The sequence below is a fragment of the Phalacrocorax aristotelis genome, chromosome 2 (genome assembly GCF_949628215.1).
Source record: "Phalacrocorax aristotelis chromosome 2, bGulAri2.1, whole genome shotgun sequence".
Classification (NCBI taxonomy): Eukaryota; Metazoa; Chordata; class Aves; order Suliformes; family Phalacrocoracidae; genus Phalacrocorax; species Phalacrocorax aristotelis.
Genome location: NC_134277.1, coordinates 28,052,168 through 28,069,376, shown reverse-complemented (window position 1 = coordinate 28,069,376; position 17,209 = coordinate 28,052,168). Strand labels below are relative to the sequence as shown.

Below are 17,209 nucleotides of genomic sequence, written 5' to 3'. Positions count from 1 at the left end.
ATTCTTTAAATCAGTGGTTACTGATCCACAAGAGCACATCTATATGGACTACTTAAGCCTCCTCTCCCCTGGAAGTGTGTGTATAACTCCCATTAATGCTAATGGGCATAAAGCACATGCATGGAGGACAAAATAGACCCCTCACTGTGAAAATAAATGTGTTCAGTTATTTTCAGACACGATGCCGAAATCAAACAACTAAAAGTACATACTCTAAGGAGATAACATTATATAGCTTAACTGAAAATGTCACCACTATTTTTAACTCCCTGGTCACGGATGCTGCAACGTTCTTCATGTTCCTGCCACTTCTTGTGTCATAAAGACTGACTGGGTAACATATCAAAAAGGGCCAAATCCTAAATTCTTACACAAGCGCAGCAGAACTGATCTCACACTCCTTGCCTTCACAAAGGATGTAAGGTTAGGTTTTGTGTCTTGCATTTTCACTTAGGCCATATATGGTTTTCTCTTTACAACATATGGGTTTATAGCAGCAGTACATTCTACTGTTCTCTAGAACAGTTCCTTAAAACTGTGATGAATCTACCAAAGTAAAAATCCCCATCACTTAAATTTTTTCCTTAATGATTTGATCTCCTGATATTTTCTGCTCTGATCAAAATTCATAGAGTCAATTCTGTCTGTTCAAAGAGGTAGGAAAAATTGCTTCTGTAGTAATGTGAAAGTCAAAGACACGGTGCTTTATTATAATACAAGTATATTCACAATTTTTTTTTCTGATGGAAATAATATTTTTGAATTTACAGCTGATCTAATGTGATATTTGGAACAGTCATAAGAAAAGAGAGGTTTTAAAAAGGGTGCAGTACAAGTGGAGCATTAATGTTTTTGGTGAGTGTATTTAGGGTCTTTGTAAAGTTGCCTGCTGACTTTCTAATGGAAGTGATCACGCCCATCTTCCCAAATCAGAGAGATGCACCTTCAAATAAGTGGATGCTACTGAGTTATTAGTCAGGCAGGGATGAGTTCTTCTGGTGATGAAGCCTTTTCAGAAGTTGGTGCTGTAGGAGATGGGTGGAGCGCTATTGCTGAAAGGTCAACAGCTTAGTGTCAGGCTTTGCAATACTGCTGGGTCACATATGAAAGCTAGGTACTGCCAGGTGCTGTATAGGCCAGCTCCCAGCCCCTTGCCCCCAGCCACCTACTCATTCATCTACTCTAACACTGAGTCAGTTCATGGAGAAAAACACCCCAAGGAAAACAAAATAGAAAAATAAATAAATCAATACTTCTCTGCTGATCCATCTCCCTCCCCCCAGTGTGGGTGGTAACAAACACTGCTACTGGCACAAAAACTTGGGCAGTGAGGGATATGGCTAGGAATGGATGGATGGCAGGGGGAGGACAGACACTTTTAAACTGTCAGGCCAGCCCCTGACAGAATCAAACCCATACAAAAAAGACAGTCAAAGGAGGACCCCAGCTGAGCCAAAGAACTGGCTGGCGTCCGCACACTGAAGAAAAAGAGCCTTAAAGGCTGCCATATTTCTGCCAGACGCTTCCAGAAGTGCATGTGCATGCTCTGAATCCTCCGTGTGTCATGCCTGAGGACAGCTAAGCACGGAATAACTCATCAGAGAGCTCTTTACGGACTGGCACAGAGGGTTAATGAGTGAAGAGGCTGTTATTCACTGCATAAGACCGCAGTTCCAAGCTCTTGAGCTGCAGAGTATTTCTGCATCTCATTTAAGGCTTTGTAGTGAGAAGAGTTGTGCTGGAGAATATATGAGTACCCTTCCTTTTTAAAACAGAAAAAACACTAACAATGCAGCAGCCCTACTAGCGTCTGAAGCTGTTGCAGCTCAGACCACCTCTCCTAAAGTTGGTACAAGAACAGCTGATACTGCCAAAATGAACCAGGCAATAAATTAATGAGCTCCTTCATTCATTACAGAAGAGGAGGAGAAGGAGTGGCAATGGCCCATGACCTATCAGCAGCCATGTGGATGGACATATGGTTGTGTAAGTGTTACGGAGCTGAGCTGGAGGCGCTGGGGCTCTGCATGGGCAGGGCACGCAACATCCGTGAAGCAGAGCACTTTATGTAACGCTGATCTGGACTCACACAAATAAATACTGTTGAATGACTCTCTCTTCTTTTTCCTTTTCAAGTAATAGGAGACGGTCTTTCTTTTTGATCTGAGTGTATCACTGTGACTCATTTTGCAAGCTGAAGTCTGATTATACAGAGGAAAGGTCAAAAACTTAAATATTACTTCTTCTGCATAGAACACTAAATCTATTTTCTCCTGGGTGAGCTTGCAGGGATAAACAACCCTATGAATGATTTGGTGTATGATATGCAAAAAGAGACATTTCTACAGCCCGTCTAGACTCCCAGACAAGACCAGACCGTGCTGTCATCAAAGACATTTCCCTAGCCTGTCATATCACTTGGAAGACAGAAAAACCACCTTTTCGGAACAGTCATGCAAAAATGAAAAATAAATAAAAACAGCCTGACCTGCCAGTGTCATAGTGGAAATCTGGACGCAGTAACCTTAGACAATTTAGAAATTATGCTAACAATACAGCAAGAAGTTTCAGCAAACATTTGTGAGGAAAGGCAACTCCTGCACAAGTGAATGCAATCCAAAAATATGAGTCATGCACAAGCAATTTTGCTATGGGCCATAAAATCACTTTATGAGAGTTACAGATAATTCTGTATGTATTCTATAATGTTTCCCTACTGTGTAGAGATGGATATCTCAGTATCCTATCACAGATAATGATGGAAAACAAATTCTCTACATAAAAGCTGATTGCTTAAAGATTCACCCTTAACTGTTCCAAGGGATTGTAATGCCGACAGAACACTATACACCGTGTTCATCAACAAAGAGGTAGATTCCATCAGTGCCAAACACACAGCAGTTTAGATGGGTTTTATAAGATGTAGCAGGGTAAACTGAGAGCAGCCTTAGACATAGAATACGCATCCTGCTATTTCTCAGCACCTACATACTCTTTATCACACATGCACCTTCCATCCTCCACAATGACACCTCTCATTTCCTCCGGTTAGTACTTCTGCACATATTCAGGCATATTCACATTATTCAGTATTAAAAGAGCAGATGTATTCTGTACATGTCATGCTGACAAAAATCTACAGCATTAAGCCAGTCATGAAATAAGAGATACCAGAGTATAAAAGGTGAACTCTTCAGGACCAACTTCAGAACAACACAGCTTCTATTTGCACCTCTATTTTCCTATTTAGGTTCCTTTGTACCTTTTTCCAACTGTACCCATTGAACCACTAAAAAAAGTTTTTAAAACACTGAAAACTTAAAAAAAAAAAAGACTTCCCTCATGAGACTTCAACTAGTGAACTCTTTTGCAAAGTAGCTTCATGACTAACACCCAAAATCCAATCCAGCAACCCAAAATCAATGGGGAGTCCACTGAAAGAAATCTGGCTTATTCTTTGGAGGTATCCTACTCATGTTACAATACATGATCTTTTCGCAAACTTGGATGTGGCATTCTCCAGGAATTGAGCTTTAAAACAAACAAACCAAAACAATAGTAATACCTCTCCAACATCATAGATCCATATGCGGCCTTCTGAATCACCAACTGCTACCTCCTTCCCAGCCTGGGCCCAGCGGACACGGTTGAGGGCAGAAGCTCCTTCTATGGTGACGCTGGCTGTGGGAACCTGTTGAAACAATAGGAACAGGAAGGACAATAAAATCATGCTGCTTATGAACCCGGGGGTCAGTTTTGAATGTCCTGCTTAGCTGAGTGAGTCACAAGTCCCTTGGCATTGCTGGAAGTAACATACAACCCTCATCAAGGGAAGAAAAAAAAGGGTTCATTGTTTCTTCAATCACACGTACTAAAAAATGGAAAGAGGTTGCTTGGAATGAGCAGGGAAGACTTTTCCACAGTAAAGGGCACTAAATGAAACAGTTTTTTCCCCTTAACCTCAGAGACATGTGAAACCACATCTGCTTCTTTCTCAAAAGTCACAGACTTATGATCAAGAACCAACTGAGGGTAGGACTTGGCTTCAGTCCTGCCCTGGTTTGGCCTCTGACTCTGACCCAGATAACCTGACAGTCAGCAGACATGTCCCTGCATTCATGCTGACACATCCTTCAAATCCATACTCACCTCTGCAGCAAGATGCAGAGGTCAAAACTTAGGTATTACGTCAGAAAAGTCCTGAGCTAATCATTTCAGAGCGAGGACACAACAGAAGTGACAACAGCTGAAGTGACATTTAGAACTCCTACAATATATTCCCACAATTCTCTTTTACATCCCCAGGAGACAACTTCTGCTTTAAATACACCTGGATGCTGTCTAATTTCCAACCCCCCCTCCCCGCCCCAAGTGAACCAATTTAACAGGTGATCTGCAAGAATACATAAAGATTCTGGTTAATGCGTGGGATGAATAAAGAAATGAACATGATCTTAAGAGAAGCGTTTGTAGTCTATGCTGGAATGAGGGCATCAAAAGATGCTGCAGGAGGAAGGAACTGTGTAGGTGTTTGTCCCAGATAGGTAGATCACTCTTGATTTAGGTCACCCCATAAGACAAATCATGGTAACCTGCAAGTCTGCTAATGCTCCACCCAGCTGCCTTTAATAGGAGAACCTGCCTGAGCAAGGACCCTGTAGCTTGGCATGACAGTCTTCCAAACAAGGCATTTTAGCTTTAGTGCTTTTTAGTCAGGGTAAACAGGACAGGATAGCTGCAGAAATAGCTCCTCCACCAGATCCACCTGTGGGAACAGGTCTTGGTCACACAGTGAGATGGGGACAAGGGAGTGTCCCATGATCTATAAATGGACAGGGAATTCGAGAGCAGTCCCAGGCAAGAAGAGGTAGTTGGACAGGAACCAGAGTCCAAGCTACCCCCGGAGGGGTGACACGTACTCCTTCTGTCCTCATTGTCAGCACAATGCAGCAGAAGCAGGAGGAAATCAGCTTGAAGGTGGTATTAAAGCCTGGTCTAAACACTGACAAACCTACAAGATTAACAAAAACAGTATTTTGCTGACTTCATCTCAGTTCTTTGGCTGTAGCTTTGTACTGAGGTTGTGAGGTAGGTCCAAAGATCCACGACAAAAATAATTTTAAAACAAACATTGTATAGCTCCCGTGCCAATCTCCTTCTCCTCAGCTCTAATGCTTTCCTTGTGTCTCACAAGGTGAGTGACGGCAGGAAGTTGAACCTTTGCGGACTTCCCAAGACTCTCGTTACGGCTGCAGTGCATGCACAGCCACACCAGCAGCAGGACAAGGACTGGGAAGCAGGGATGTTTGCCTTGCCCCTCTCCGCCTAGAGACGCCCTGCTCTTCTTCCTCCTGGCTGACCCTGACACAAGGCTGCAAAACCAAACTGGCACCTCGAGCACAACAAGCCTGCCAAGCTAAAGCGTCACCTCCGCAAAGGACTTTGTGGTAGTGTCCTGAGCCCCACATGTGAAATGCAAGTGGATTTTGTTTGCAGAATGATGTAGAAATAATGCTGGATAGCAATCAGAAAGCAGATACCATCTTCCCCCCACGTAAAGTCATTGAAATGCAAATAAGCTACTGGACTCATCTCCCCGTTGTGCAAGGCCTAGGTCCTGTCCAAGGCAGTATTACGTCAAAAAGCTGGCACACTCTAACTCCTTGTCCCAAGTCTGTTACTGCTTAGTGGGCGAGAGTCAGTGGCCTAAATCTGACATGCGGTGGTTGATCCATGATAAAATCACAGTAGAAAATAAGCAAGTTTTACTCCTGTGATCACTGATTTCCCAAGGAAAAAAAAAAAGCACTATTTTAATTCCAGCCAAAATTAATTTCGTAACATTTGGAAATGGGTTTCTTCAAACAACAACTAAATGCCACATTTTAGGGGACTAATCCACTAACCAGCTATGTTTCTCAGAAATCTGTAGATCAAAGATATTTGTTTCATATACAAATATACACAGTGTGTATTTCAGGCACTGAATTTTCACAAAATCTTTCAGAAAGCTGAAATACATAACTCTAGAGTTGGGTTTTTTTTTAATATAGCATTCTTTCAATGTTCCACATAAAAATAAGCAGCATGCATGCCGCAGACACAAGACACAACCCATGCTTTTTTTTCAGAACCCAATGGTTTTGTAAAATCCTGTTACTACTCCACAAAGCTATCTAACAAAATAAAAAGCAATAACAGTCTTAAAAAATCTAAATAAAAAGCCTTTTCTCCAGTGATACAGAGAGAAATATAGTAAAACTGTAGTATCTTAAAATAGATTTGTCTGCTCTCAATAGTAATAGGTTAAATTACACATGCCTATTTTAGATTTCAAAGATAAGAGTTTATTTTATAATGGTAGCATGTTTTTAAAACCACATTTGAAATACCTTATAAATTCTCTAACGTTGGTGCTTGTCAGAAATTTTACAATTTTGAAATGAGATTTTAACAGGTAACAGATTAAGAAAGATGCAGTCAGAAAAACCTGCGTGATAAGAATATACCTTTTAATTTTTAACTTTTATTGCTTACTTAGTATCAAAACCTGCTTGCAAACACATCTGTTATCTGTGGTTATCTGTTTCTAGAAATAGACACCATCTTCACACTTTCAATGCTAAGGTACGGCATGCAAAAAACCCAACAAATATTTGAATGGGATATAACACAGCAGAAATAATCAATTTTGTAAGTCAGTTTAATATCAGTTCATAGATAAATAAGACTCATCAATAACCTAGAGACCTTCTCCAATTGACCAAAAAAAAGAAATGTTAGGGACACACAGGTAACAAATCGGCATCTGGTATCCTGAAACTATCTACAGATTGCACAAGCCTGATCCACAAAAGTAACATTCAGTTTGCAAAAGAATGAAGGAATGGGTAAGGATTTTTTGCCTTTTAAGGCTTTTTATTATTTATCGAATACAAAATAAAACATGATGACTATCATTGCTATTATGAAAACAATTTCTGGTATCCACAGATCAACATGAAGCACACAAATACACTTGTTACTTTACACTGAGATTTTGAGAATAATTAGATTGATTAAACCTGAGGTACAGTCAAATGATTTTAGTTACTTTGATCAGGAAGCATCTACCTCTCAGGAGGATTGTTTTTAATAAATATGGGGAGTAACACTAGTGGAAACTGTGTTACAGTTCAAAAATTGAAGGTAGCATATTGTAACTAAACCCAGGTATTTTCTTAATTGGTTTACAAAATAATACCTAAGTAATAAAGTGGCTTATTTCCCAAATTAAACAAAACCAGGTCTCATTAATAACAACCATATCTAGTTCTTACACAGAGATTTTTATCAATAGCTAGCAGTTAAACACATTAATATACCTGTCATTTTCTACTGTCTTCACAAATACTTTGACATCACGTATCTGACATCTAAAAGCAAAAATTATCTAAAAAATAAGTGTTTCAAGATTTCTTATTACAAAGGCAAAAGTGCTGAAAAGGACTTTTTCTTAGCAAATAGCAGCACAGACTTAAATGGTCCAATCAGTTACAGAAATCTTGAAAATTATAAACTAATTATGACCTACCAGATAGAGGGTAAAAACAAACAACGATCACTTTCAGTTACGATGTTTAAAAGAACTGCTTACAGTTCTCTCTTTCGGTGGTACTTTTGGTGCTTCTCCTGCATAACAAAACCTCCCATCTATGCAGAGTAATTTATCAATTTATCATTTATAGAGATTTTTAGATTTGTTTCATCCGTGCTTAGCAAGGAAACCAAATGGTATTTCTGCCTCCAGAGACCCAAATTCGATTCTCATAAAAATACAAAGCTCTGATACCACGGAAATAATTCCGGTCTGATCCTTACATGAGAGCTGATTTTGACCTCTCAGAATGGAAATAATCTGTGAAACCAGGGGAGGCCTTGCATGCAGAAGAAAGGCAGGATCGAGCTTGAAATTAATTTTCTTTTTTTCTGATGTTCCTATGTATTTATATGTAAACACACTGAAAATGTATCAGCAGTTTTCTACATACAGCCTTATTATTAATAGGAGTGGGATCAAGCGGTCCATACTAATTTTTTGGAAAGAAATTATGGTCTCATTGAGTCAAATGGCAAAACATCAGTTGATTTTGAGCAGAGCAGGATTTCAGCCCTGGTATTTGGGGGGAAAGGGTTATTTCTTTTTCTTCTCAAAATGCTGGGTTTTATGCTCTGTGTTTAAGCCTGCATTAATGAGAACACCTGAAGGATATGTCCCTCCCTTCCCAAAATAAATTCTGAGGAGACTCCTCCTGTATATCCTCCAGCTGTATGTGCTCTAATTAAAAAGGCTGTGCTGCTTCCTGCTCAGAGCACTTCAAAAGGCCTCACTGCGCCCCTTGACAACGCTGAGCCCAGTGCTGGTTCCTCTTACCTGTCCATGCTTATTTATGGCAAACACCACTCACTGAAGCCATAAACTGTGTCTGTGTTTTACTCTGTCTGAAATGTATAGCATGTTTACGTGAAAGGTGTATTAATGATCAAACTAATCCTAAAAAAAAATCCATCCCAACCCAAAAACAGGGTGTATAGGGGGGAAAATACTGCCGTTTGCTCTTTAGTCTTCTCTTTTTTGGAAATAAAAAGAAAACTGTCAGTTAATACGTGAATTTTTTTACAGTCTTTCTTTTTCTTAATTTTACATGGCATTAAATAAAAATATGCAAGACTTCGGTAGTGGAAAAATATTTCTATTCTCGTGCTGAATACTGATTGCTGGCCATCTAAGACTGACCTCAAGCAACATGACAGGTTTTCTCAAAACCATTTTTTGGGGAAACTCAAATCCAGAAAAAATAGTGTCAATGTAAGTCTGCAGCATTCTTTTAAAAATCTGAAGTAATAGGAAGAAAAAAGGGTGTTTGGCATGTTTAGAAAATGATTTTTTAATAAAATACAGTATTTACCATTCTCAATCTTTGCAAAAAGCTCTCTTTTCCATTCAGGAAATTAGGATCCATTAGGATCTCTAATCCTTTTTCGTCCGTGAAATTTAAAGGTGCAACATTGCTTCCTCAATGGTCCTTCCTATTTAGTTAATAGCGATGGAAAGAAAATTTGTTTCTATTTTCAATTTGCATTTGTGCCTTTAGGTTTCACAGCAAATTTTAAAGAGAAAAAAGGTGAGGGTATAAGATGACTAATAACATGTGAGAGAGGTGCCCTGTGCTTAAAAAACTGAAGCAAAGTAGCTAACGACTTGGAAAGGCAGGAGGCGCAGGAAGATGCAGAGGCATGCTGGGTTTCTGTCACGCTGGAGGCACGAGTATCGGGCTCCCAAGTTATAGTCTCCAGTGGATTTGGAGCAGAAGATAAATAGGAAGGAAAATGAGGTTTCCCACCCAAAGACGAAGCACTCCCGAGGGCGGGAGGCTAGCGAAGGGCTGCCGGGGCCCACGCCGCAGGGCGGTGGCGGCGGTGCCAAGGTGTGACAGCCCGCGCGAGGGGCGGCATCGAAAACGCGGCGCTCCAAGCGGGGCGGCGGGGGTGTGTGTGTGTGATAAAAACACCACCAAACGGGCGCGGTTTAAAAACTGCACCTTAAAATAACAGAGAGGGGGAGGGAGACTCCTTCCAGAGTCGGCACCGCGGCTATTTATTTGTGTTGGCTTTCTGCCGGGGGTGCCGGAGCCGGCCCTCCCCACCCCTGACAGGTACCCGACCGCGGCAGCCCCGCCTCGGGGAAGGGAGGGAAAGAGGGAGGGAGGCGGGAGGGCGCGAAGGAGGGGGCGGTCAGGCGCCCCCGGCAGCGGGAGCTGCCCTACTCTCCCCGTCGCGCCCCGGGGCGCCCGCAGAGAGCCCGGCGCCCCCGCAGACTCCCGGTGCGGGGCTGGTGAGGGGTGCCGGCAGCGCCGCGCCGCCGGCCCTCACAGGGTTAAGGTCTCGCCCGGCGCCCCGCCGCCCGCCCGCCCTCGCCTTCCCGCCACCGGCCGCCGTCGGGCCGCCGCGCCGCCTCACCTCGGTGTCGTTATTCAGGTTCCACAGATCCAGGCGCCCCATCCCGTCCACGCAGGCGAAGAGCGCGGGATGCACTGGCGACCACATGACATCGTAGACATAGTCGGCATTGTCTTCAAAGGAGTAGAGCGGCTTGTTGTGCTGTAAAGCAGAGAGAAGCATGAAGACTTCGTGGCGCTAGTGCTGCCTGGGGCTGTCTGGCGAGTCTAATTAAAAACTTTGCACATTTACAAAGTGTCATAAAACTTCCCCAGATGAAAGGTCCTCGCGAAGGGTGGGACTGCGCTTTAATGGGGCAACAACTGTCCGGTGGGATAAATGAGATGCCCGGCGTGAGGGGTGTGGGACGCGCGGGTGACGGGGCGGGGGGAGCGCCCCCGGCCTCTCCCGCTCCCGGCCAGCACCCTGGCGGCGGGAGGGGGGGGTGCGGCGGGCAGGCAGGCGGCGGGCAGCCCCTGCCGCCCCCGCCCGAGCCAACCGCGCTTGCGGTCGCAAGCGATAAGGTCGGTGAGATCGGCGGGGAGCCGCGCTGCGCCCTGCGCGGCCCTCCGCGCACCGCGGCCGGCGCCTGCCACCTAGCGGCGGGCGGGGCGAGCGCCCGCCCGGCCCCGGCCCCCCCGGCCGCCTCAGGGCCCGGCTTCCCGCCGCCGCCTCTCGCCCCGCGGCGCTGCCGGGGCGCCGTGCCGACAGCCGTGCCCGGCTCGGCCGGGAGGGAGGGCTGTCATCTCCAGCCGGCGGGAAGTCGGAGGGAAGTTAGGAAGTACACCAGGAATAAAGTGTAATTGTGCGTCATGAATTATTCATCGCATCTGGCTTGTCTAATTTTTGCATAATGGCTTCGCTAATCCCCGATCAATTAATGGAAAATGAAATTTGAATGATAATGAAAACCCCAGAGATGAAAGAAATTAAGTATTCCCGTGGCTTGTGACAGAAACCTAAACAATGGGGCTTCTCTGAGGGTCTCCCCGCCAGCCCCCCTCGCCGCCAGCTGCCTGCGGCGGCCCTGCCGCCTCCCGGGCCGGCGGGGACGAGCCTCTCACGGGGCTGCGGCGGGGAGCACCGCGCCTCGCAGGGTGCCTCACCTACAGCTGTAGGAGAGCTCGGTCAGGGCCCTCTAGAACGCGTCCCCGTTCATTTTACAAAGGAAACAATACCGGCGATGCCTGCAGCGCGTTGCGTAGCCCTGCGCTATTTTTCCGAAAAGTGGAGCGGCTGATTGCAATTATTATATCCCCTTTCTGCCGTATATGATTAATTTCACAATTATTCACAACGAAGCAACCCGTCTAATCCCAGCAGCTTTGCTTTCAGTCCTCCCGCGCTACCGGGTGCTCCGTTCCGCGCCGGGGCTGCGGGCGCTGGGGCTCGGCACGTGGACGGGTGTGCGCGCGCACGCGCGTCTCTATAGGGCCCCATTTGTGAGTATTCCCATGGCGCGGTGTTATTGCAGTAGTGTACTGTAAATAATTTAGAGGTGTTTCTGGTCAACACAGGTAAAAACTGTAAAAAGCATCCAGGGATTTAATTACACGACTTTGTGTCCTTTGAAAAAAGACCGAGGATACATAGGGATCGGGTTCTATAGGCCAGTTTTTCCTATACTTGAATTAATGAAAGACACTTTGAATGATTACAGGATCAGGACCCAAATTTTCATAACTGGCCTAATGGGTTTTTTTGTGCATTTCCTAAGATGGGAAAGCATTTTGTTTTGTGAGACAATAAAATGAAATTAGAGCTTGAGCTTATTACCTCAAATTTATATAACATTTTTCTTCCTTTTCCAAAGCTGGAGTTTTGCAAAAGAAAAGGAGAAGTATTACAAGACTATTTTCTTACCTAAAAAAGGTCTTGTTCTCCAAACATATGTATCTGTTTAGTATATTATCAGTACCAGTGGAGTTACTTACGCGTGTTAATGGAATTACTTACATGCCTGCGCTAAAGCATTTGCAGGGTTGAGGGCCAAATGAAGACCAAGCTTTTGAAGAGGCAGAGGTATTTAGAAGGAAATTTCAAAGTTGATCTGTTCAGCTGTTAGCCGGGAAATAATATTTAGAGTGGGCCATACGGATCCACTATGTCTATCTGCTGTATCGTATATTTTCACTGAAAACATCTAATTTAGGTTCAAATACATCAACCACCTAAATGCTGGAAAAATGGGCATTAAGCACAAGAGTATAGCGAAGCGGAAGGAAGCCTGGTCAGCTGCTAGGTGGCTGGCATTTTTCTTATTCATGAGAAATGTGCTGCACTTGTAGCCCTTTAACATTTAACGTCATGGGAGAAGTGACAAAATGCCACAGAATTAAGAGGACTGTTAAGATATCAATCAATCTGGCAGATTTCAGTAAGCATTTCCTTTTTGCCAACATATCAAAACTTGTTTTGATCTTATTTTGAGTGTGACACTTTTATGCTTTTTTTTAGTTCTACCAGTTTATTTTCTAATTCATGCCTAAAGTCCAAAGCATTAGAAGGAAAGGTCAGGAGATGTGGTTCTGGTCTGCATCTTGCTGTTCACACCCTACACAATCTCTGGAAATAGCTTTAGCTGCTGTGCCTCAGTTTCCCTGTTAGCAAAACAAAAACACTTTTGGAGTGCTGGCATTTGAGGCTTTTAGCACTGCAGATACGCAGTGTGTATTGCCTTTACCACAGCAGTGGAAATATTCAGTCAGAAAGGAACTCAGAGGGAAAATCTGGACAACAGGAATAATACGGCTTTTGAGAAAGATCTCGGATATGCAAGGAATGACACACAAATGAATAGAGATGAACAGGGAGTGAAGCACTGTAAGGAAATAAGAAATTGCAGCCATGAGAGCAGCCCCAGCAAAAGGCAAGATCAACTGCAGTGTGGTGGGAAAATGGGGAGAAATCATATGGCGCCACCAGGCAGTGTTAGTGGAGCTGAGCTACAGCCTTCATAGTGGTGGCCCCAGTACCTCTGCCCTCCCAGCCTGACCGGCCTCCAGTGGAAGCAAAAAGTATTTCCCATACTATGCCTTGTTGTCTTGCACCATTTAACTAGAGAATAAGGTAACAACTCGATTTGTAGGGTTAAGCGTGTGTATAAACGTTTGCAGGACTTCCTTACTGTAAGCCTGTTAACAAAGGGCCCAGGCCCGCACTTTCTTTTAATGTGAGGATTTTGAGTAAGGACCGATACCAACCACTTTTAGAAAATGTTGAAATGTGGAACCATGTAAAGGTCACTTTAAAGCAGTTTTAAATTACCAAAACTTCAGACTTACACAATCTATAACTAACATATGGTTATTATTATAAAACAACTGAAATTTAAACTTGATGAGCTTTCACTCTTAAATATCACCCCAGTCTGTTATTCAATAGAAATAGTTTAAAGCAGTATCTTCAGACAAACTTGGGCCAAATCTACTTATTACTGTAAAAGAGAGTTTGCAGTGAAAATGTGGCCCTACTGAATCGATGGAGTTTTGTCCTTGATCTCAGTAGGACAGGATTTGAGCATTTAGTGGAAAAAGCGAAAAAGCCAATTCCAGGACATGTGTTTTTGTCTCATTTATTTAAGCATGTTGTCTAAATCTATTGTTATCCTCAGTGTTTGTATACGGGCATTATTTAAAAGAACAATGCAGAGTGAACATTTTAAATGCATGGGAGCTGTCAAGGAATTAGCATTTGTCTATGAAATAAGAAACTCACCTAAATAAATACTACATATTTATATATAATAGGTCTTTTTTTTCCACATATACATTTGACCATTCTATTCCACTTCTTATTTGCATAGAAGAATTTTCTTTAATCCAGGAGGCGCCACACATAAAGTAGCTAATTAGCCATATAAAGGAACGTACACATATCCACAGGTTTTAACTAGCATCTGACTTCTGAAAAGCCATGGAAAAAGCTATTGGCTTTGCCTGTTTCATGAAAGGAGCGTTTTACACGTTGGCACAATTTCTGTAGGTGTCAGCTCCACCTAAAGGTACTACCCTAGACTATACCTTTGGCAGTACAGATGTATGGTGACACCACAGACTCTGTAGTCTCCCCTTCTTTCTTTCTACTCTGTTGTCTTCTGCTCTAAAGACAATAGGCCCAGCCCATACTTTGGCTCACACTATATTAATGACAGCCATGAGCGTTGTGCGGTATTTTAAGTTGATGCAAGATAATTTGATTTTTCTAGGTGTGCAGCAAATATGACAGATTCATTAGTCCTTGGCATAGAAACTTTCCAAACAAGGTGATATATTTGTTTAGGCTCAAGCTCTGGTGCTTGGGCACTTGGAAAGAGCAGAGCCAGAGCAGTCCTGAGCAGAGTGGCTGCTCTTGTGTCTGGCCCTTGAACAAACCAGGGAACAGGGAATTGGAATGCGATGGTCCTTAAGGTCCCTTCCAACCCAAACCAAACCATTCTATGATTCTATGAATTTGGCCTCTATGGGACCAAATATTGTATAAATAGCCTTTACTTGTTAAAAAAAAAAAAAAAAAAAAAACCAAAAAAAAACCAAACCCAAAAAAACTACAAAATGGTGTCAAAGGAAGACATCTCTTCTGGCATAGATAACCCAGACAGACAGCGAAACTCTGCTGTCTTTATTTAAAGGAAGTGTTATGGTGTCACACTGACCAGAGGGATGCAAAAGACACCGGGATAGGGCACAGCTGGTGGGACTTCCACTCAGGTTAGGATCTGAGCTCTTTCACTGTTTCATAGACCCTAGCTGCTAGGCCCAGTCTTCTCCACCTTGAGAGAGACATCTTACTACTTTGCTGAATCCAGGCTCATCTTTTCCTTTCTGACCCTGCCAGTTAGCCAGGTCAACCCAAAAGATGCAGACAGTACAAGCAGAAACTAAAAGCTGCTGGGCATTTTGAGGCAAATACTCCTCAAATTAGCTTTACACTGGTTTTGACCTTTCCTCCTTCAACAGTCTCCTTCCTGGGTCACCAAATGTGAGCTGTTTGGGGTTACTTGTGCACACCTCTTGTGGTGGGGAGTAAAAGTCCCCCACCGTGTATAAGGCTCTACTGCTCTTGTAAGCCTTTATGTTCTCCCTTTGTATGGAGTGAAAGAGTCCCTGGTTTTTATTCAGACTGATTGATCTCCATGGGATTTTTGCCAGTTCTGGACTGCCATGTTTCTCCCAAATCTGTGTTCTAATAGTTATGATAATTTAGGATGACCCAATAGCTTCCGCTTTAATATTATACTTGTGGGACATGACTTATGCTAGCTTTTAAAAGCTACAGCAATCCCAGGAACTGTTACAAGGTGCCATAAATCAGAGGCACGACTTACAGGTATGTGCCTGATGACTCAGCAAAGCCTGTTTGCATTCTCCCTGAAGGGTATCATTATCCCACAGACCCCAATACTATACAACTCACAACTTGCAGTCTGCTCCACCTCTTCCAGGACTTGCCAGACTTTCAAGGATGGCAATGACAAAGCAAAAGGGGGGTGTTCCGTTCTAGCCACCCAATGTCACTGTCTAACTGAGGTGCCCTAAATCAAGTTAGACGAGAAATAGCTCCTTTATCTGTCTTTAAATTCCTTCTGGCAGTCAGATTCAGTGCCAAATCATAGGTGAGCCTCTGGGGCTCAATGGACATTTCACTGGGCTATGACCTATGTACATGTCATGTCATCTCAGTGTCAGATGATTATTAGGTCACTGAATCAAGTCTAAACTGCATTTCTGGGCAAGGGAACAGGCTTCATTTTTAGATTCAGTAGCAATAAGGGGCAAGAAATGAGCGTGGAAATGATCCCTACACTATTCACAGCCCTGTTTTATTTAAGAACTCTAGTGTTACTATGCTGATTGGTTTTTGGCATCCCAAAAGTTGCAGACAGTCAAGGCAGAAAACTGTTCACTTTTAGAAATGATTGTTCTTGCCGAGATGCTGAAACTGTTGCCTCTCTTAATTGCCAATAATAAAAGAAAGTCCAATATTTTTGCATAAACATGTGGGAATTATTACAGATGGAGGAGGGGACAAGGGTGAAGGGGCTATGAGAGCAGACCAAGTCTGGAGATAACATGACGATTACATTTTTGTGGTTTTCTTCAAAGTCAAAGTGTCACGGGTGAACATACAAGAAGGAAGCAAAGGAAAAAAGGTTTGATGATTGGCACAGGCGGTTTTAATGAGAACCAATCTTAATGTCTAATATGTGGCATGGAGAAAAAAAAATAAAAGAACTTGGGAAGTCAGACATCACCTGACTTTCAGGAGCGTCAGAAAGTCAGACAGCAGAGCTTTCGGGGTCTGTGGAGATAGTCTGGAAGCTATACTGACAGGTAAACTGCTTATTTGGTTAATCCTCCTTAACTGTTTTAAGTCCTTTGCAGAGATGCGACACCTTCAGGCTGTGCTGCTAGACTTCAATTGTTCGCTTTGGTCTTCCAGCTCTCTTCTGCCCTGCCTTTCCACTTAACTCAATGGAAAAACACCTTTTTATTTTGTGAAGAGAAGAAGCAGAAAGTATGGTGTTCCCCTTCACCACTGCATATTAGCTGAGGAACTATTTTCAGTGAGTTTGATATAAATGTTTATTACTTGATGCCTAATGTAAATTTAAATGAATTGATGATAAGATATCTGCTTGCCACAGATGAACTTTACAAACATCAGAAGGTATGTAAGGCCTTGAAACTCTACAAAACAGACTTAAGAAAGAATTTATGAAGAAGCTGATATGCAGACTGGGTTATAGTGAGGTACCAGGGAGGACAGTGTTCCCCAGATCCCTTTCCTCCCCAGTTCCTAGTGGCCAGGCTGGTGTATGGTCGTTTCTGCGTTTTAGATCATCCAGTTTCGCTCCCAGTCCGGAGCCCCTCTTACTCCACACTTGCGAGAGTTGTACCCACAGGTTTCCACTGCTTGAGGTTTAATACCTTCTGCTCCACTCGCCCACATCAAGCTGGATGAAGTGTGGATGGCAACAGTGGAGAAGCCTGTACAGGTATTTGCCATTTTTTCTGTACTTCCTCAGACTGCTGACTTCATCGCTAAATGTTAATCAAGTTTTCCACCTTTTATTTAAAACATGCTTTAAGCAAGCCAGCACTTCTTCCTATCCTACTAACTCTGCATTTCAGTCATGAGATTTCTTTAGAAATACTGTAATTTTCTTTCGGAATTTCTACCGACTTACAAAGATGGCTCAATTTCTTCTTCTAAGAAGCACAAAACACTA

The 17,209-nt window shown here is 43.1% G+C and overlaps 1 protein-coding gene across 6 annotated transcripts in view; it reads right to left on the bottom strand.

The window, feature by feature from the left end:
• Window positions 1–17,209, bottom strand: part of DYNC1I1 (dynein cytoplasmic 1 intermediate chain 1) — a 199,512-nt gene that overhangs the window by 16,616 nt on the left and 165,687 nt on the right. For 5 of the 6 annotated variants that reach the window (XM_075082883.1, XM_075082880.1, XM_075082879.1 and 2 more), the window contains 2 exons: window positions 10,000–10,140; window positions 3,566–3,691 (listed from right to left, as the gene is read on the bottom strand). In XM_075082883.1, coding sequence (XP_074938984.1) covers window positions 3,566–3,691; window positions 10,000–10,140 — 267 coding nt within the window. Of the gene's footprint in view, window positions 1–963; window positions 1,053–3,565; window positions 3,692–9,999; window positions 10,141–17,209 lie in introns of those variants that run through there. The other variant, XM_075082882.1, reaches the window with a different exon arrangement.